Source organism: Botryllus schlosseri, chromosome 1 (assembly GCF_051294905.1).
Source record: "Botryllus schlosseri isolate E-star chromosome 1, Bs_hap1, whole genome shotgun sequence".
Taxonomy (NCBI): Eukaryota; Metazoa; Chordata; class Ascidiacea; order Stolidobranchia; family Styelidae; genus Botryllus; species Botryllus schlosseri.
Window position 1 is genome coordinate 31,441,270 of NC_137236.1, and position 15,875 is coordinate 31,457,144.

The 15,875-nt window shown below is 41.4% G+C and overlaps 1 protein-coding gene across 2 annotated transcripts in view; it reads right to left on the reverse strand.

Moving 5' to 3' along the window:
* The window catches only part of LOC145447292 (uncharacterized), a 272,585-nt gene that overhangs the window by 229,543 nt on the left and 27,167 nt on the right, over nt 1-15,875 (reverse strand). For both annotated transcript variants that reach the window (XM_080325732.1, XM_080325722.1), the window contains exons 11-15: nt 11,545-11,705; nt 11,138-11,228; nt 8,563-8,714; nt 3,165-3,255; nt 2,957-3,096 (exon numbers count right to left, since the gene is read on the reverse strand). In XM_080325732.1, coding sequence (XP_080181858.1) covers nt 2,957-3,096; nt 3,165-3,255; nt 8,563-8,714; nt 11,138-11,228; nt 11,545-11,705 — 635 coding nt within the window. The remainder of the gene's footprint in view (nt 1-2,956; nt 3,097-3,164; nt 3,256-8,562; nt 8,715-11,137; nt 11,229-11,544; nt 11,706-15,875) is intronic.

The window sequence follows — 15,875 nt, forward strand, 5'->3', positions numbered from 1 at the left end:
CCTATCTAGGATAATCCCCGAAATATCGAAGAAAAACTCGAATAGCTCCGCTTCTACTGGTTGGAATTGAGTCAAATTTGTTTTGCATCGTCTTTGAAGACAGCGCAACGATTTCATGGGGTTAACAGAAAAATCCGACAAAATTTTTTTTTGGCATCTTTGAGTAAATTCAAAATTTTCAAACTGTACGAAATCAGCGATTATTGGTTGGAATGAAATAAAATTTGGTGTGCGTCGTTTTTTAAAGCAACCTAACGATTTAATCACGTAACCAGCAAGATTCAGGAAAAAAAGTGTTTTTTGAACAGCCCTAATGTGCATGTTGGCTAGACCAATGCTCGTCAGCCGGTTTTATCGTACACTCTCCGGGGCAGGGGTGGGCAAACTACGGCGCGCGTGCCCTCATGTGGCTCGTAACACGGTTTTGTTTGGCCCGAGAAAGCCTCAAACGTGAAATTTTCTATAAAATGCGTACTAAAAATCAAAATACTGTAGGAACTTGATTAAACTTTTTTTACTATATTCCTTCATGACAATGATAAGTTATATTCTTACTATGGTATTTCTTCATTTCATTGATGGCTCGATATTATGACCACGAGGCCCATACATTTTTAAAGTTTTCAATTGCCAAACATTACAGAAAGTGAAACGTATATGATTTAATTCGGACTACTGGTGTGATTTTAGATTGGCAACACGAGCTGGTTTATTACTTTTAGTGCTGTACTTGGAAAAACCGATGCGCAAGTGTGTTGGATAGATTCGGTCTTAGTATGTGTAGTACTTGTATTTATATATATATACTGTAGATGCGTATTTAAAATTAGCATGGTTATGATGTTTTCAGCATCGCGTGTCCTGGAGTTATGCCAAATCAGCAAATTAATGAACAAATCGCCCCCGACATACTCAAATTTACATCCAATTTTAAGAATAGGAACAACCGAGTTACATCATCAATCTTGATAATGAGCACGACCAGCATATAAATTCTCGTCCATGTTTCTGACACGTGTACGTTATCATCAAATCAACATTGGTTTGTTTTAAATATAGAAATACATATATATTATTTCCATGTCGTAGGTCACTATATAATCAAATAGCAAATGGAATTTTGGGTCAGCATCTGAATTTCATATGTTGCGACCCGCGAATGAATTCAAATGTTGAATACCTACGGCCCGCGAGCTGAAAAGTTAGCACACCCATGCTCTAGGGCAACATACGGCCCACGAAAGGATTTTAAGCGGTCCGTGGAGAGTTTGCGGTCCTCCACGATAATGCGGCCTGCGGCGGAAGAAAGGTTGCCATGAAACTGCTTGTTCTGTCCGGGTCTACATACATTTGCGAGAAAACATTTTCGACCACGAAAATGGACATATTAAGCTGCATTTTACTCTAACTGACGCGCACGTGCGGTTTTTACCAAGGGTTTTACGTCCGACATGCAATCATAGTTCAAAGAACTTGTCGACATTTTTGATCGGCCACAAATCTCATTGAGTTCAAATGCTATTGAAGTATGTTACGTTAATAAAGTCATTAAATACTGTTTTGCCCTCTATGCTTTCAACTGAAAATTCTCATCATATAAGATTTTATAGGTAGATAAATACACGACCTATACTGTATCAATTTAGGAATCCGGCCCGTCAAGTACTTTATTTTCGTATATCTGGCCCGCCGACTGGAGAAGTTGCCCGCCCCTGCTCTAGAGTCTACCATAACCCGAGTGTCCTTGCAATATGAGCCCCACCGCACAAATGAGTAACGCTGAGGAAATGCCAAGTTGGAATCGTATGCGTCTCACGGATCAAGTTTTTTCCGGTACGTTTTGGCGATTCCAATATATTTTGACAATACCGACAATCCTGATATGAAGTAAAGAAATAACAACATGCAACAAAGTGATTGGTTAAAACGGAAGTTTTGTTCTCAATATTTTCGAAGACAGGCGTCCCATCATTTTTACCAGTTAATCATATCACGTGGGCTGAGAGTGGATAATATTGAAGAGTAATATGCTAAACTTTAAATATTATCGATGAAATTCATTCACGAAGTTGAAATTTTTTTGCGCTCCGCGAGACCAGCAAGCAACTCCCAATAATTTTTCATTACATTAATACTCGCGATTTGGGTGAATTTATAGAGTAAGCCTGCGTTGGTGTTTTGCATCTACAATTAGAAACTCTTATACGAAAGGTATATCTCATGAAGATAGAGATGGCACAGAACACCACGAGGACTATCCGCGGTGCAAAGTTCACAGTAGCAAATTTAACACGAATATTTCTCGTCTGGATGGACTGTGGCGATTCTTCACTGGAATGCGGCCGTATGTTAAATATGTTGTCGAAATGCGGTCATAAATTAGGCTAAACACATATGGATTAGGCTCACTACGGTGGCTGATGATGATGATATTGGTCACGGGATGAAGTGCATGCAAAAAACTAAAATTATATCATTCGATGTCACCGACGTTTTTGACTGAAATGCGGACGGCAGTTCAGGTAATTCCAACTCTTTTTTTTTTCAACTCTTATTTATTCTTAGATGCCGCTACTGATGGACTCGACCATATCGAGAACCTAAATAACAATTGAATGCAACAAATGAAGAATTGGTATTGACGACGGGTTCATTGTCAGTGACTCTCAGATGTTCGGAACGATTTTCTCATTGGTAGACTTGATGCGTTCAGAAATTTTTATTGAAAAAAGTTGTCTTCGATTCACGAAGCCTTCCATATTTATCATAAGTCGAGACCTAGCCAAGACCAATAATTTTAGAATCGTGACTCGAGTTTAATCAGGTCACTGAAAAAATGACTCGAGTTAAGTCTTGACTCGAGTAATTCCAAGAAAGCTGTCAGTTCGATCACGGTTGTGTAGCTATATACATCGATATACTTGAAAAAGCTTCTCATTGATGCAAAAGTTGTTACCATCACAAAGTATTTCGTGTTGCGACACAAGTGTCGACGGTAAAACGCAAAGAAAGGATTCCCCTCGCCCTCGACAAAACGTAGTGTCGCGATCATACGATACGTTGGATCTCTTCAGCGGTGGCTCGTCGGATCCATCTCTTAACATTTAGATACAGTGAATGTAAAGGGAGAAGACTCTTCCGTTCAATACACAATCTATACTTACATGCAATCTGGTTTGCCATCACAGAAAGACGATATTGGAATGCACTTCGCGCCATCAAAGCAGGAAAACTCATCTTCTTTGCACGATACACCTGTTAACATAAATGCACCAAAACCATATCATCATATACTATAGTACAGTGCTGGTTCTTAACCTTTTTTCCTCCAGCGCCCCCTTTCAAAAATTATCATGCTCTAGCGCCCCCCACCCCATATTGTAAGGACTGTAATAAAGACAATGGGTAAGAGGGAGGGCCGTAACAGCACTTCGTCAGTCCCCCTAAAATAACGATTTTATTGGGTACCCGTAGGGCGATAATCCAAACTTCTTGGGGCTTCGCCCCCAAGAACCCCTTCGCGTGATTTCGATTGTCAGCAAAGTTTGTGTGACCTGGTCGCCCTAGGCACCAAAAATTTCTGTAATGCATGAATGAATAGCTGGTAATAGCATGTATAAGTCGCTCTCAACATTTTATTCTCTCAGCCTACGTAATCCGATTTACCAGTAGCGATGAGTGAGCTGTTGTCTTGGAAAATGAAGACCAGATAACTATTAATTAAACATATTCGGGCGTGCTCGTTGGTACAAATTATTTCATTGCATGTTGTTATTTTGTTCCCTCTTGTCCGCTATAAAGTCAAAAGATATTGAGAGGCATAAACGTATTAAAGTAAAGTAAGCACACGGTTCAAAATTGGTATTTCTTCACTGGCAAATAATTTATCTCTGAGGGATGTTATTTATCCTGTGGGGTGCTGATTGTTACGACGTGATAATTCGGCACGAGCGATTTAAGCACCTATGGACTGGACAATTAGACTTATATACAGGGGTCTATAAATGGTACTTAAGTACAATTTAGCAAAAATAGCTTATTTTATACTCAACCAGAATTTTAAATTATACTAAATTATACTTTTATGAAAAATGGCTCTTTCCTGGCATAGGAGGGTACCATACTGAGACTTTTATGTGAAAACAAGCTCGTGTTTTGCGTTATTCCACCTCCCGGTGTTTCAAGTTTAATGATCTAACCAAAAATCACACAAGTTTCTACAGCTCTTGAAACTGTTTTGCATGACGGCAGCCTTCGAGCGAGAAATCGGTCAGGCTCTCCCGGTAGTCATTCTTTTCAATTCCGATGGCGAAAAAATCCGCCTCCACTGGTGCCGTCGTTGGAAACACGGTCGAGAGCGTTCCGCAGAAGTCCTTTAGGGTGAGCAGGTTCATACCCTCGAGGACACCCCAAGCGTCCCTGAAGCTGCTGTCAGGGTCCTCCTCCTCTAACGTAATGCGGAAATTGTCATGGTCTCTGTAAAAGTCCCGCAGTTGAGCGTGCTCCGTCTCGACATCCTCGAGTTTTTCTTCGGCCCACCCAGCTGCTCGAAGCCGTCCTGACTGTTCGCGAACCAAGTCAGAGACAGCTGAACGACGGAACTTAACCAGTTCCTTTCGGAGCGTCGGTGGTATCTCGTTGTTTTTGATGTCCGCGTTGCTTGCCAGGAGATCACAGACGCCATGAAGTAGAGTGCAAACCAGCAGGCTGACTCCCTTTGAACAGTTTTCCTTGTAGCCGCCAAGATTTCATCAAGTTTTGCCTACAAAAAAGTCCTAAAGTCGAGGATGAATTCCTGAACATTTGTCATGGAAACAGAAACTGTTCAACTCTGACGTATTCTAATTCACCCTGGAAGCCATCCTCATCACAAAGCTCTGTAGTTACTGAACACAAGTCCTTCAGGTTGTCACACAACTTCATCGGCTTGTCGTGCTGCTCGGTGACCAGAGTTTTTTTTGCCTTGCAGGGACTTGACCACTTTCAGGACCTCTCCGGCGATTACAAGGACAGGGTGTTTGGTGACAATTTTGAGCTAGTTAAAAAAATGGGGGGGGGATTCTCGATTTTTCACGAAAATGAGAGATTTTAAATGGAATTTTAACCTACTTATTGCTTGAAATCATGCAAGATGATTATATTCCATGAAAGAGCCGGTCTCATACTTTGTAATTCTGCCATAAAAAAGTATGAAACATTTTGACGATCTGGGTGGACCTTCCCCCCTTAAGAACTGATTCAACCAAGCAACCTATACTGCCGTTATATACACTGCAACAGTATATTCCGGTCTTGTCCAGTTCAGCAGGGATCGTCAGCCTTGCCACGTTACAACCTTTAGTTGAGATTATTCACTCACTCACTAGAGTTTAGATTATAGCGAGCGAGAAAGATGAAATTTGGAAGCCTATATTATTTGAGCTGCGATAGATCACAAAACAGAAAAAATGAACAAAGGAAGAGGAAAATGAGCTGAGCGTGGAATGAAATGAAGCGGAAATCAATCCCGCCGTGCGAGTAAAGCCACACACACAGCACTGCGCAGGAAGAACCCCAGTGCAGTGCGGCGTCTGCACCCCGCCGCTGCGGTCTCCCCACCCAACCGCCGGGCAGCACCTGTGGGAGCTATCAGGGCCCGAACGGAAGCGATAAACCCGCCAATGCGTTCTTACAGACTCCGGTGAACTGACAAACACCGAAAAACGGTAAACAAAAAAATCCTTATTTTATACTCGACAGAAATTTTATTTTAAACTAAATTGTACTTTTGAGACCCAAAAGTACAATTTAAAGTGGCCTGCTTATATACATTGAAGTTTACGATCAACGTAAGGGCAATCTTCTTCGGCTAAGGATTTCTCGCTGACGCTCTTTTTGGCACACTTCTCGGAGTCCCATATTGGCCGAAACTTCATATGTCTTTGTGCATCGTGGCGTAGCAATGACCGACGCCTAAATGCCTATTTCAATGTTCTATAATTATTAGGGATGTTGTGAACGTGAGGCTCACGTTCGCGTTCTGTGTGTGAACCTCGGAAATTTAGAGGTTCGCGTTCACAACAGAACCTTGATAGGTTCTGCACTGTGAACCTTTTTCATATATTACAATTTTCACTTCATTATAACATCTTTGGTTGAAAATTATTGCATTTCAACTGCGGGCCACTCTTATGCATGGCGCTGGCAGCATTAAAAATCAACACTAAACGAGCATGCGCCTTGACAATCTCAAAAGTTTTACTTGCTTTGTTGCAAAAGTTTGCTCGAAATATCCAGCTTTCCGTTTATGAATATTTAGAGACTCTCTGCTGTGAGTTTGACCCGCAATCACACAACATCACGAGCGAAATACATAGTCAGCGAATGATGCTTATTCAACCAATCGATGAGATTGATATCGTTTTCTGATGCAAAAAAATCAAGCAGGCGTACGGGGTCAATCTTGACTTCATATCTTTACTGCATTATTAAAACCAAATCATTGCGATTGAGGTGTTGTTAATGGGGTAATATCGGTAGCAAGTATATAGAAACCCGTTTTACATTCAGCTTAATATCAATGTAGCGATACTCAGACGCCGAATACATTGTCCGGTCTGGCCGAGAACGTTAAGGCGTAAGCTTATGTTCCCTGGTAAGTCCTCATCGAAATTGTTGGCAAAGCGACGGAAGATATTGATTTTATAGGAGTATCATATCCTTTGATTGCCTCAGTTGATACATTTAGCGACGTTTAAAACGCCAACATGTACTTCGGCATTGTGGAATGATGTGGCTCGAGTCGTCGCTAGGTATCGTGTACATTAATATAGGCTATCACTTCATTGAAAGATAGGGTTGGAATTAGCAATATGACGTCACGTGACGTCATGAGGTTCACGTTCGTGTTCACACAGAACCTTGCAAAAAGGTTCGCGTTCACACGAACCTGAACCTTTCAGAGGTTCACACCATCCCTAATAATTATGCGTGTTTTATTCGTGGGTGAGTCGTTAAAACATGATATGTAATTTATGTTCCTTCACCGAAATAATTTAGGGCACCCTTCGAGCTCACCCCCTCGATTGAGGGTTTGGGTTGCAGCAGTTTCGGTTCTGGTAAGAGGTGAAAGTCCAGTCGATCTTTTCGGGACTTAAGTATTGGAAATATTTCGTGATTTTGTCGGGCTCGAGGACCACTCGATTATAATAAATCATATAATATTTGTATGTGGTATATTCAGGGTAAAATCAAGGTTGTTATAACAACAATAGGGTACGTTCTCATACCCTGTGGTTCGAACCATAGATGTACACATCCCGAATTCACATCTGCGATTGACAATACGGGAAATTAATGGTATAGTATAGGCCCTATTTGATTTTGTTTTAGTGGTGTGTGTGACCAAGTGAGTCAACTGCGAGTGGGAAGCATATATCTGCTGACGTTGTATTTAGTACTGAGCCCAGTTATTAACTTTATCATGAATGTATTCCAAACAAAGCAAGTCATTTTATATAACGTTCATGTGAGGCTGTGGACCAAAACACTACATAGTATCATCCTTTATGATACGATGAAGAAATATTCTGACGATTCAACTTTGTAGCTCTACAATGCAAGTATAATTAGTTATTCCTTTCGTGCACAAAACATATTATATGTACAAGGCGCTCTCACTCTCAAAAGTGATATACAGTGCCTCCTTCTTTGATTTCCACACGCTGTGCGCTGCAGGATATAATACATAGTTCGAAACATTTTGTTGAAAATAGCCCTAGTAAGCGTGACGGTATAGTGTTTTAATGGGAAATAGGCGATCTAAAAGTACGCGCAATTCGTTTTACATGAATTATAATAACCCACTACATTTATGAAAACATATGTAGCACACGTCGCCGCGTAGCGCGACCAACAATTTCGAGATTTGACATGTTTTGTGGAATGTTTATTTGCTCTGACTACTGATTAAGGATATGTCCTACTACTGCATCATCTACTGCGGAGCCATTTTTCTTCAGCGCCTTCATATCGCCCCCCTGAGCCCAGCGCCCCCCATTTCGCCCCCTGAGCGTTTCCGCCCTCTTCAAAATCGTCAGCGCTCCTTGGGGGGCGCTGGAGGCAAGGTTAAGGACAACTGCTATAGTATATGAAAAATGATGCAGGTACTTTTTGATTGTTTAAAGTCCCCAGTGTTATGATAGATTTTTCAGCACTGAATTCATTCACCGTGTCGTAAATGCATATGAAAGCTTTAGAATGATGCTAACTATTCTGATCCCTCGTCAAACCAAAGGTGGTAGCAGGTCAGTACCGTAGTACTTCTCCTTTTTGGACTACTCATGTAGATTCCGCGTCTATTCACAGCGTGATGAGGTCGATATGTTTTTAGATTGCTTTCACTCCTACAGTTGCCTTGGAAGGACAGAATTCCAAAATGAACAATAGCTGCCAAAGATGCTCACGAAAAACTAATCGATGTCAACTTACCGACAGCAAAAAAAGTATTAGTTCAACATTATGAAAGAGTGTTGGAATGCTACATTTCATTTAACTATTGGTGACTAAGCCTATATATCTCACCGTCGCAAAGTTGTCCCGATTGCGGCTCACGACTCGAAGGTAACAAGCAAACAAATCGGCCTTTTCCGGAACTCCTGGTCCCGCGACAAAAAGTATCATAGCGACTGTACGATGAATTGAAGTTCCTCAACGGTGGCTCGTCCGACCCATCACTTTACATTAGAAAATCATAGGGTAATTGAGATTGGTAAGAATTCAGCTGTTCATCATTAGGCACTAGCGCAGTTATTGCTGAACTGTGTGCCGCCACAGATTCTCCGGCGTGCCAGGACATTTTTGGCAATTGTTGAAAATAATTGTTGAATATTTTATTGAATCTACTCACAAATATTAAATCCTTCCACAAATCATGGACATACTGCATGGAGTTTCAAACGCACTGCAACAATGTTTTCCAGAATCTTTTGTTAACACCCTTGGGTATAGGTAGGCCTAATCCATTTAAAAGCAATGGATTACGCAATCTTTTTGCAGGAGAAGAACAGCTCATTGATTTACGAAAGGACCCGCTTTTAAACAAAATTGAATGAGTTTTTACTGTCTACTTTCAAATCCTATACCGTGATCGGTGCAAAGGAGAGCTAATTCTATAGTCGTTGCAACTTCACAGCTATGTGAACGGGGCCGTAACTGCCATAGCACTATATGCTAATATGAAAGGGTCCAAGCACGAAATGGGGCCAAAATCATTTCGCAAATTAATAAAAAAAATAACATTTTTGACAGACAGCATAATCCTAGAATTCTTGACTGTTATAGGGGTACAACCCCTTCCAGGAAATTCAAATAAATATAAAAAATTACCAAGAATTGACAGTAAAGACACAATAACCGTACTCGGAAATTTAAGAACCAATATAGTAATATCAGGTTCTTCTCGAGGCAGCTGGAATGCTTTATTCTGCACAATCGGCTGGTTAGGGACAATATGGGACCGTCATTTTGGCTCAGGAATAATATTAACCACGTGGCGTGAACAATTGAACATGGCGATGAACAATTACGTGCCAAAAATATCATTGGAATCATCACCTCCATCATCTCTACCTGGTGATACGACTCGTTCGTGAGTCAAGTAACACCTCCTTTCGTTCGTTATGGAAGGAGTGTGTGCGTGTTTGTGAATCACATGTATGAAGCATAGTGATTGAATTACTCGTAGAAGAAAGGTTGAACACCCTATGGTTCTCAAGCCCATTAACACGCGATAATAACTTATTTGAAGCAGCAGAGTGTCGCGGGCGTTTTAGAATTTTTCTAGTGTGTGACAAGCTGAAAAAGCTTGAAAACCACTGCACTAGGGGTTTGTGCAAGTCCCTAACACGTTCTGGTTCGTGTGGAAACTATTAAGTTACGCCACGTCAGATCAATCGCTTTTCCCTTTCATTTCTAAGCTTTGCTTGTACATACCAGGTATAGTTGAAGGATTAGTGATTCATGAGAGTATCATATGATTAGTGCCGTCACTCATGGCAATGTGACTCTAGTGACATGTTCTATCATGATCTTGAAACACGTTGTTGGAAACATTTTAATAGAGCTGGGGTCATATTTCGGTGCATAAGACTCATTCATTTAAACGCAGCATTGTTGGGCTGCTAAAATAATTCTTGAAGTCCAAGAAAAATTCTGCACCACTGAACCCGAATCATTCACAGCTGCTTCAGGGAACACATCTAACGCGGGAAGATATGCTCGTTATCTCGCAGCATCTAGCTGCTAGCCAGGCTCGTGGTAGTAAAGGTGGAGTGAGACTCAATTCACATTTTAAAACCGTATGGGCGCAATCTTTAAAGTAAAAAGAAAAACGAAAATCACACTAATAGTCTGCAATGTTTATGTTCGATTTCCTTTCCTGATGCGGCCTCATGGCAGTGAGTGATGGGTAAAATAACTTTGGAGGATCTTGGTCAAGTTGTTGACGTTACTATAGCCTCGTTCTTAGTGGGGCACAAGGATTTATCAACTGGGGCTCATGAACCCCTTGGGAGTCAGCGGACTAGGTCTAAGGGGTCCCTGACAGGCCAGTCACGCAACTGCAACTATAAACTTTTATTCTCCTTTAAAACGTTTGCTCTTACTTCTGACTTGCGTCCTAATTTGATCTTATTTAATTTTCCATCGAATGGATTTTCATGTAATATACTATATCGCAATATGAGGCCATGACAAAATTGATAAGCTATTTAATCACCAGCTTTTCCAGATTGCAAGATGAAGGTATCCTAGCAATTACAAAAGAGATTTTAGCGTACTGCGCTAAGACAGACGTTAAGAATCGCTGGTGTAGAACATGCCAAGATTCGCTTGCGAACGCTAACTTCCGGATTGTCAAGTATCGCATACCAAACAAGGATATAAACTGAGCGTTCGTATTATTCTTGTTAGACACTTCGCATTATTCATTTCCTATTATGACAATTGTCGTCACAAAGAAGTTACTGTATCTTTACCACTAAGACGAGAGCATTTTTTTAGCTTTTGAGGGATAATTACGCTGCAGATACCCGAGTAAATATATTACGTGAAAGCAAAGCTGCCTTCTGAGGAAATTATTACTACAATACCTGCTTACCTGCAATCTCGATTTCCATCGCAAAACATCCAGTTTGGGATACATGTCGAACCATCCGAACACGTGAACTCGTCAGTTTTGCATGACGAACCTTGATCGAATTTGATACATGTTGAGGGAGAGTTCCTTAACCTTGGTTAAATTTACTTTATAATTGATAGGGTACTATTTTTAATTTACAGCAATAGAATAAACCAATTCGACCATAAGTAGCTCTTATGACAGAACATAAAGCAAGCATAGAAGTTGTCTTGCAAAAACTCTTTCATATTGTCCCACGCTATATTCCACATCAAAGAATTGATTTGGCGGAAAACACCACGCCATGGACTACGAGAATCTAGCATAGGAGTGTCATGGACAGAGTATTCGCACAAACTTTTTCGGTCAAATTGAAAACTTCCTACCGTCACAAAGATCATCTTGAAGCGGCATCACATTAGGCGGTAGTACGCAGATTGAACGAACTTGAGCAGTCGTGTAATAATCAGCTCTTCGTCGACAAAATGTAGCGTTCGGCGCGTAATCATAGCTGGAGTTTCTCAATGGCGGCTCGTCGGACCCGTCACTAAAATATAACAATTATAACCCGAATCAACGATTTTTTAAGTAAAATATCGTCTCGTTCATTCACATTCATCGATGAAGGCAACCCAGTACATATCCAAGATATTGTACTTGAAGGTATAATATCCATAGTCCAGAAGGATAGACGAGGATGAGTTGTTTAGCACCGACCTATCTGGTTTAAAACTTTTGATCGACTTTCAAACATGTTAATCAGTGCGGTGTGGTGTATTTCAATTATAATTTCACATACCAGAGAACTAGGTTACTTGATAAGTAATGTGGGCTCTGCTGAATTCTAGAAGCAAACACGCTAGGACGCTATAGAAGTGTGAGCCGGTGTATTGTCAAGGCAGGAACACAAATTCCTTGCACAGCAGCAAGGGCACGGTAAATTTGGAACGCTAACGGTTGCTGTCTAGCATTATCATTATTCATATTACAACAACTTAAGTTGACTGCCTCCATGGCGTGGAATGCATGGGATGAATGACTGAAATAAGCAACGTGTCTCGTTGAGCAAAGCATGGTCTGGACTGCCGATGTCGAAACGAAGCCGCATTTGTAGTTTTGATACGGTCATAATCGCTGTTCAGGCTATATGAGAATGACTATTGTAAGTACTATGGATGGTGTGACCGTGAGGTTACCGTTCGCGTTCTGTGTGTGAACCTCAGAAATGTAGAGGTTCACGTTCACAAACGAAGCTTGGTAGGTTCTGGACAGTGAACCCTTTTCATATATTACAATTATCACTTCATAGTAACATCTTTGGTTGAAATTTACTGCATTTGAGCTGCATGGAGCTGGCAGCATAACAATCAACACTAAACGTGCGTGCACCTAGACAATCTCAAAAATTTTACTTGAATTGTTCCAAAAGTGTGCTCGAAATATCCAGCTTTCCGTTTGTGAGTATTTAAAATGACTCTGCTGTGGCCTTGACAACAACATCAAGAACGAACATTCACCAACTGTAGGTAGTCAGTGAATGATGCTTATTCAACAAATCAATGAAATTGATAAAGCTGTCTAATGTAGAAAATCTAGCCAGCGCACGGGGTAACATAAAAACCGAATCCGTATGATTGGGGTGTTGGCTATTACTGTATAACTTGTTAATGATGTGCTTTCGGTGGAAAGTATAGAATCCATTATACACGCTTCTAAATATCAACGTAGCAACACTCAGACGCCGAGTACATTGTCCGGTCTGGCCTATAGACCGTTAAGGCGTGAGCAGTGGTGGATTTTGGGGAGGGCAAGGTGGGCGGTCGCACAGGCGCCTGATCGAAAGGCCCACTTTTTCTTTTAGGCAATTTTTCAAGTAATATACGGAATAAACGTGGAAATCCGTGTACTTATCAAAAAGATGACTACGTAAAGATGGGTCAATCATCAAATCTCTGCATTTGTTAAAATAATTCCATATCCCGCTAATCATCAAGTCTCTGTATGCGGTAGAGGTACTTAAGTTTGATGTAGTCTATCCTTGCACACATACAATAATATATATGACCTAATGCAGCGCTTGTTCAAACCTTGACGTGGTATGCTGGCTTATTACTAATGCCGGCCGAAAGCTTTCTAGATTAGTGTGGTCTATTTAGCGTGCAGCAGTTGTGTCGCTATTCGGTTATTTCACGCTACACGCTATACATCTTCAACATGAAAACATGAGCAATAGATAACTGGGTCACTCCTTTTATAATTTGACAATGAATGATGAAAGAAGGCTCAGGAGCTAGAACAATTCCACATTGAAGCCCACTTCAAAGCCGTATAATAGTGTCATACACACAACACGTAATACTTACAGCCCCCCACACTTGAAATTGTCGCCCAGTCCCCCCCCCCCACACACACACACAATCGTATGGTCACCACTGGGCGAATGCTTATATAGCAAGCAATGTTCCCTCTAAGCTGCGCACGTGCGCAAATGCGCAGTGCTGAAACGGTCTCTGCGCACAGAAAATTAACGCTGCGCACAAGAAATTAGAAATGATGTTTTTTTTATAGTTGTTGCGCACTGTTGTCCATGGACCAAGCAGGCGCGCAGATTCGTGAAAATTAAGACGGAACATTGCCAGGGCCAAATATTGTTATCACTGAAGTCTGAAACCGAGGTACAAGTGCGCCCCGCGAAGGTAACTATTGCGCTCCGTTAAGAAATGACAATTCACCATCACGTGCGCCTCGCGGAAGATATTTTTTAAGTATTGTCTCGTATGCGTGAGCGATACTGATATCGCTGAAATAACATGGTTTGACAAAGTTATGAATAACAATGGGCTAGTTCGAAGTTAATCTGCGAGAAACTAACGAATAGTCTTCTCCGCGTGTATTGTATTTATTGAACAATTTTTGGCGCTTATCGCCGATAAGGTCATTTGCGCCCGATCATGAATATTGTCCGTTTTGCTTGGCCTTTGCTTGTGGTACGATTTCTCAGGACGACTTCCAGTCACACTCTCATTCACGTCTTTCACGCGCGTCCTCGTCAGAGTCAGTTGCAGCCGATTTTCGTAAGCTCGACTTTACTTGCTTCGTCTGGGCTTTTCGTACGACACTGCATATGCAGTGAGGTCAGCGATGAGGAGCCCAGATCCGCGTGTCATGAACATTGCGTAAGATTTACTCAGGACCGTAACTTTCGCACCTCAAACCACCCGGTTGGAGGGGCCGAGCTCGAAGGCGGTTCAAAATTATTTCGAGAATTAACATAAATCATGGTGTATTTTTTTGGAATTTTTCAGGAATTATTTTTCGCCCTACGCGCGTTTTATTATGTTCAGATATCTGATTATTCGGTACCCGTTCCCAACAAAAATTACGCATGATTCATAAATATGGGCAGTTGGGCGTCGGCCATTATCGCACCATGACGCGCCAAGACATATGATGTCAAAGGCTATGTAACATGCGACTCCAAGAAGTGCGCCAGAACGATCAGCAGCGAGAAAACCTTGGGCGAAAAGGACTGCCCCGGTGCTGACCAAAACCTTCGATGTATACAAATATATGTGTAATTGTCATGTCCATAGACGCCTAAATGACTGGCGCCGAATGTTCCTGTCCTGGCGATCCAAGTACCACAATAAGACAAAAGCCATATCGAAGGAACATTATTTTCCAGTTAAGAAATACCAATTTGAAATAGTGTACGTCTTTTACTTTAGTACGTTTTGGCGATTTCAATATTTTTTGACATAGCAGATAGGGGGTCAGGACATAGCATCATGTAACGAAGTCATTATATCAACGAGTACGCCCGAATATGTTATATTATTATTTCGAGGGCCTATCTATTCCAACACACCTCACTGGATCAGCTCTACCGGTAAATCTGATTATGTGAGCAGGGTGAGGATAAAAATTAATAGCAATATATAGGCAATTCCCGATCATATTGGCCGATGCAATCATGAATTATAGAATTTTTTCGCGCATGGCGCGTTTATGGACGCTACTACTTATTATTCACCCAATATAGATGATAAGTACCGGGAAAAGCCTATAGCCCAAGGGGGTCTGGGGGGCTAAGCCCCCAGTAGTTAGTTTTATCACCCTATTGGAGTGTGGTTGCGCACTGTTGTCCGAGGGCCTGCGCAGTGAGTTGGCGTGTTTGCGCAGACTCTTGAAAAATTAGAGGGAACATTGCTTGCAAGTCCCCGTCAAAATGACTCGCAAAGCGACTAAAGATATTTATTTCATTGGAAATTTATATCATTTGATTGCCCCAGTTGATACATTTGGCGACGTTTAGAAAGTCAGTATGTACTTCAGCATTCTGGCATCATGTGGCCCAAGTCGTCGCTGGTTCTCGTGTACATTATTATATCACAACACTAGAATTTAGGGTTGTAATTAGCAATATGACGTCACGTGGCGTGATGAGGCTCACGTTCGCACAGAAATTTTCAGAGGTTCACACCACCCTTAGTAGCTTCCCATCACACGCCAGTATAACCGCCTATACAAACCTGTTTTCAACTCGAACCTGTGAGTTTTTATTGTCATATTTCTTTTGTTACAGTATTTAATATTTGGCCGGAACCAGTGGTTCTCAACCTTTTTCACCTCACTGTTGGGATGACTCGAGTCATGACCTGACTCGGCGTCTCAAAACCGTGGACTTACTCGTGACCAGGACCAAAACAGCACTTCG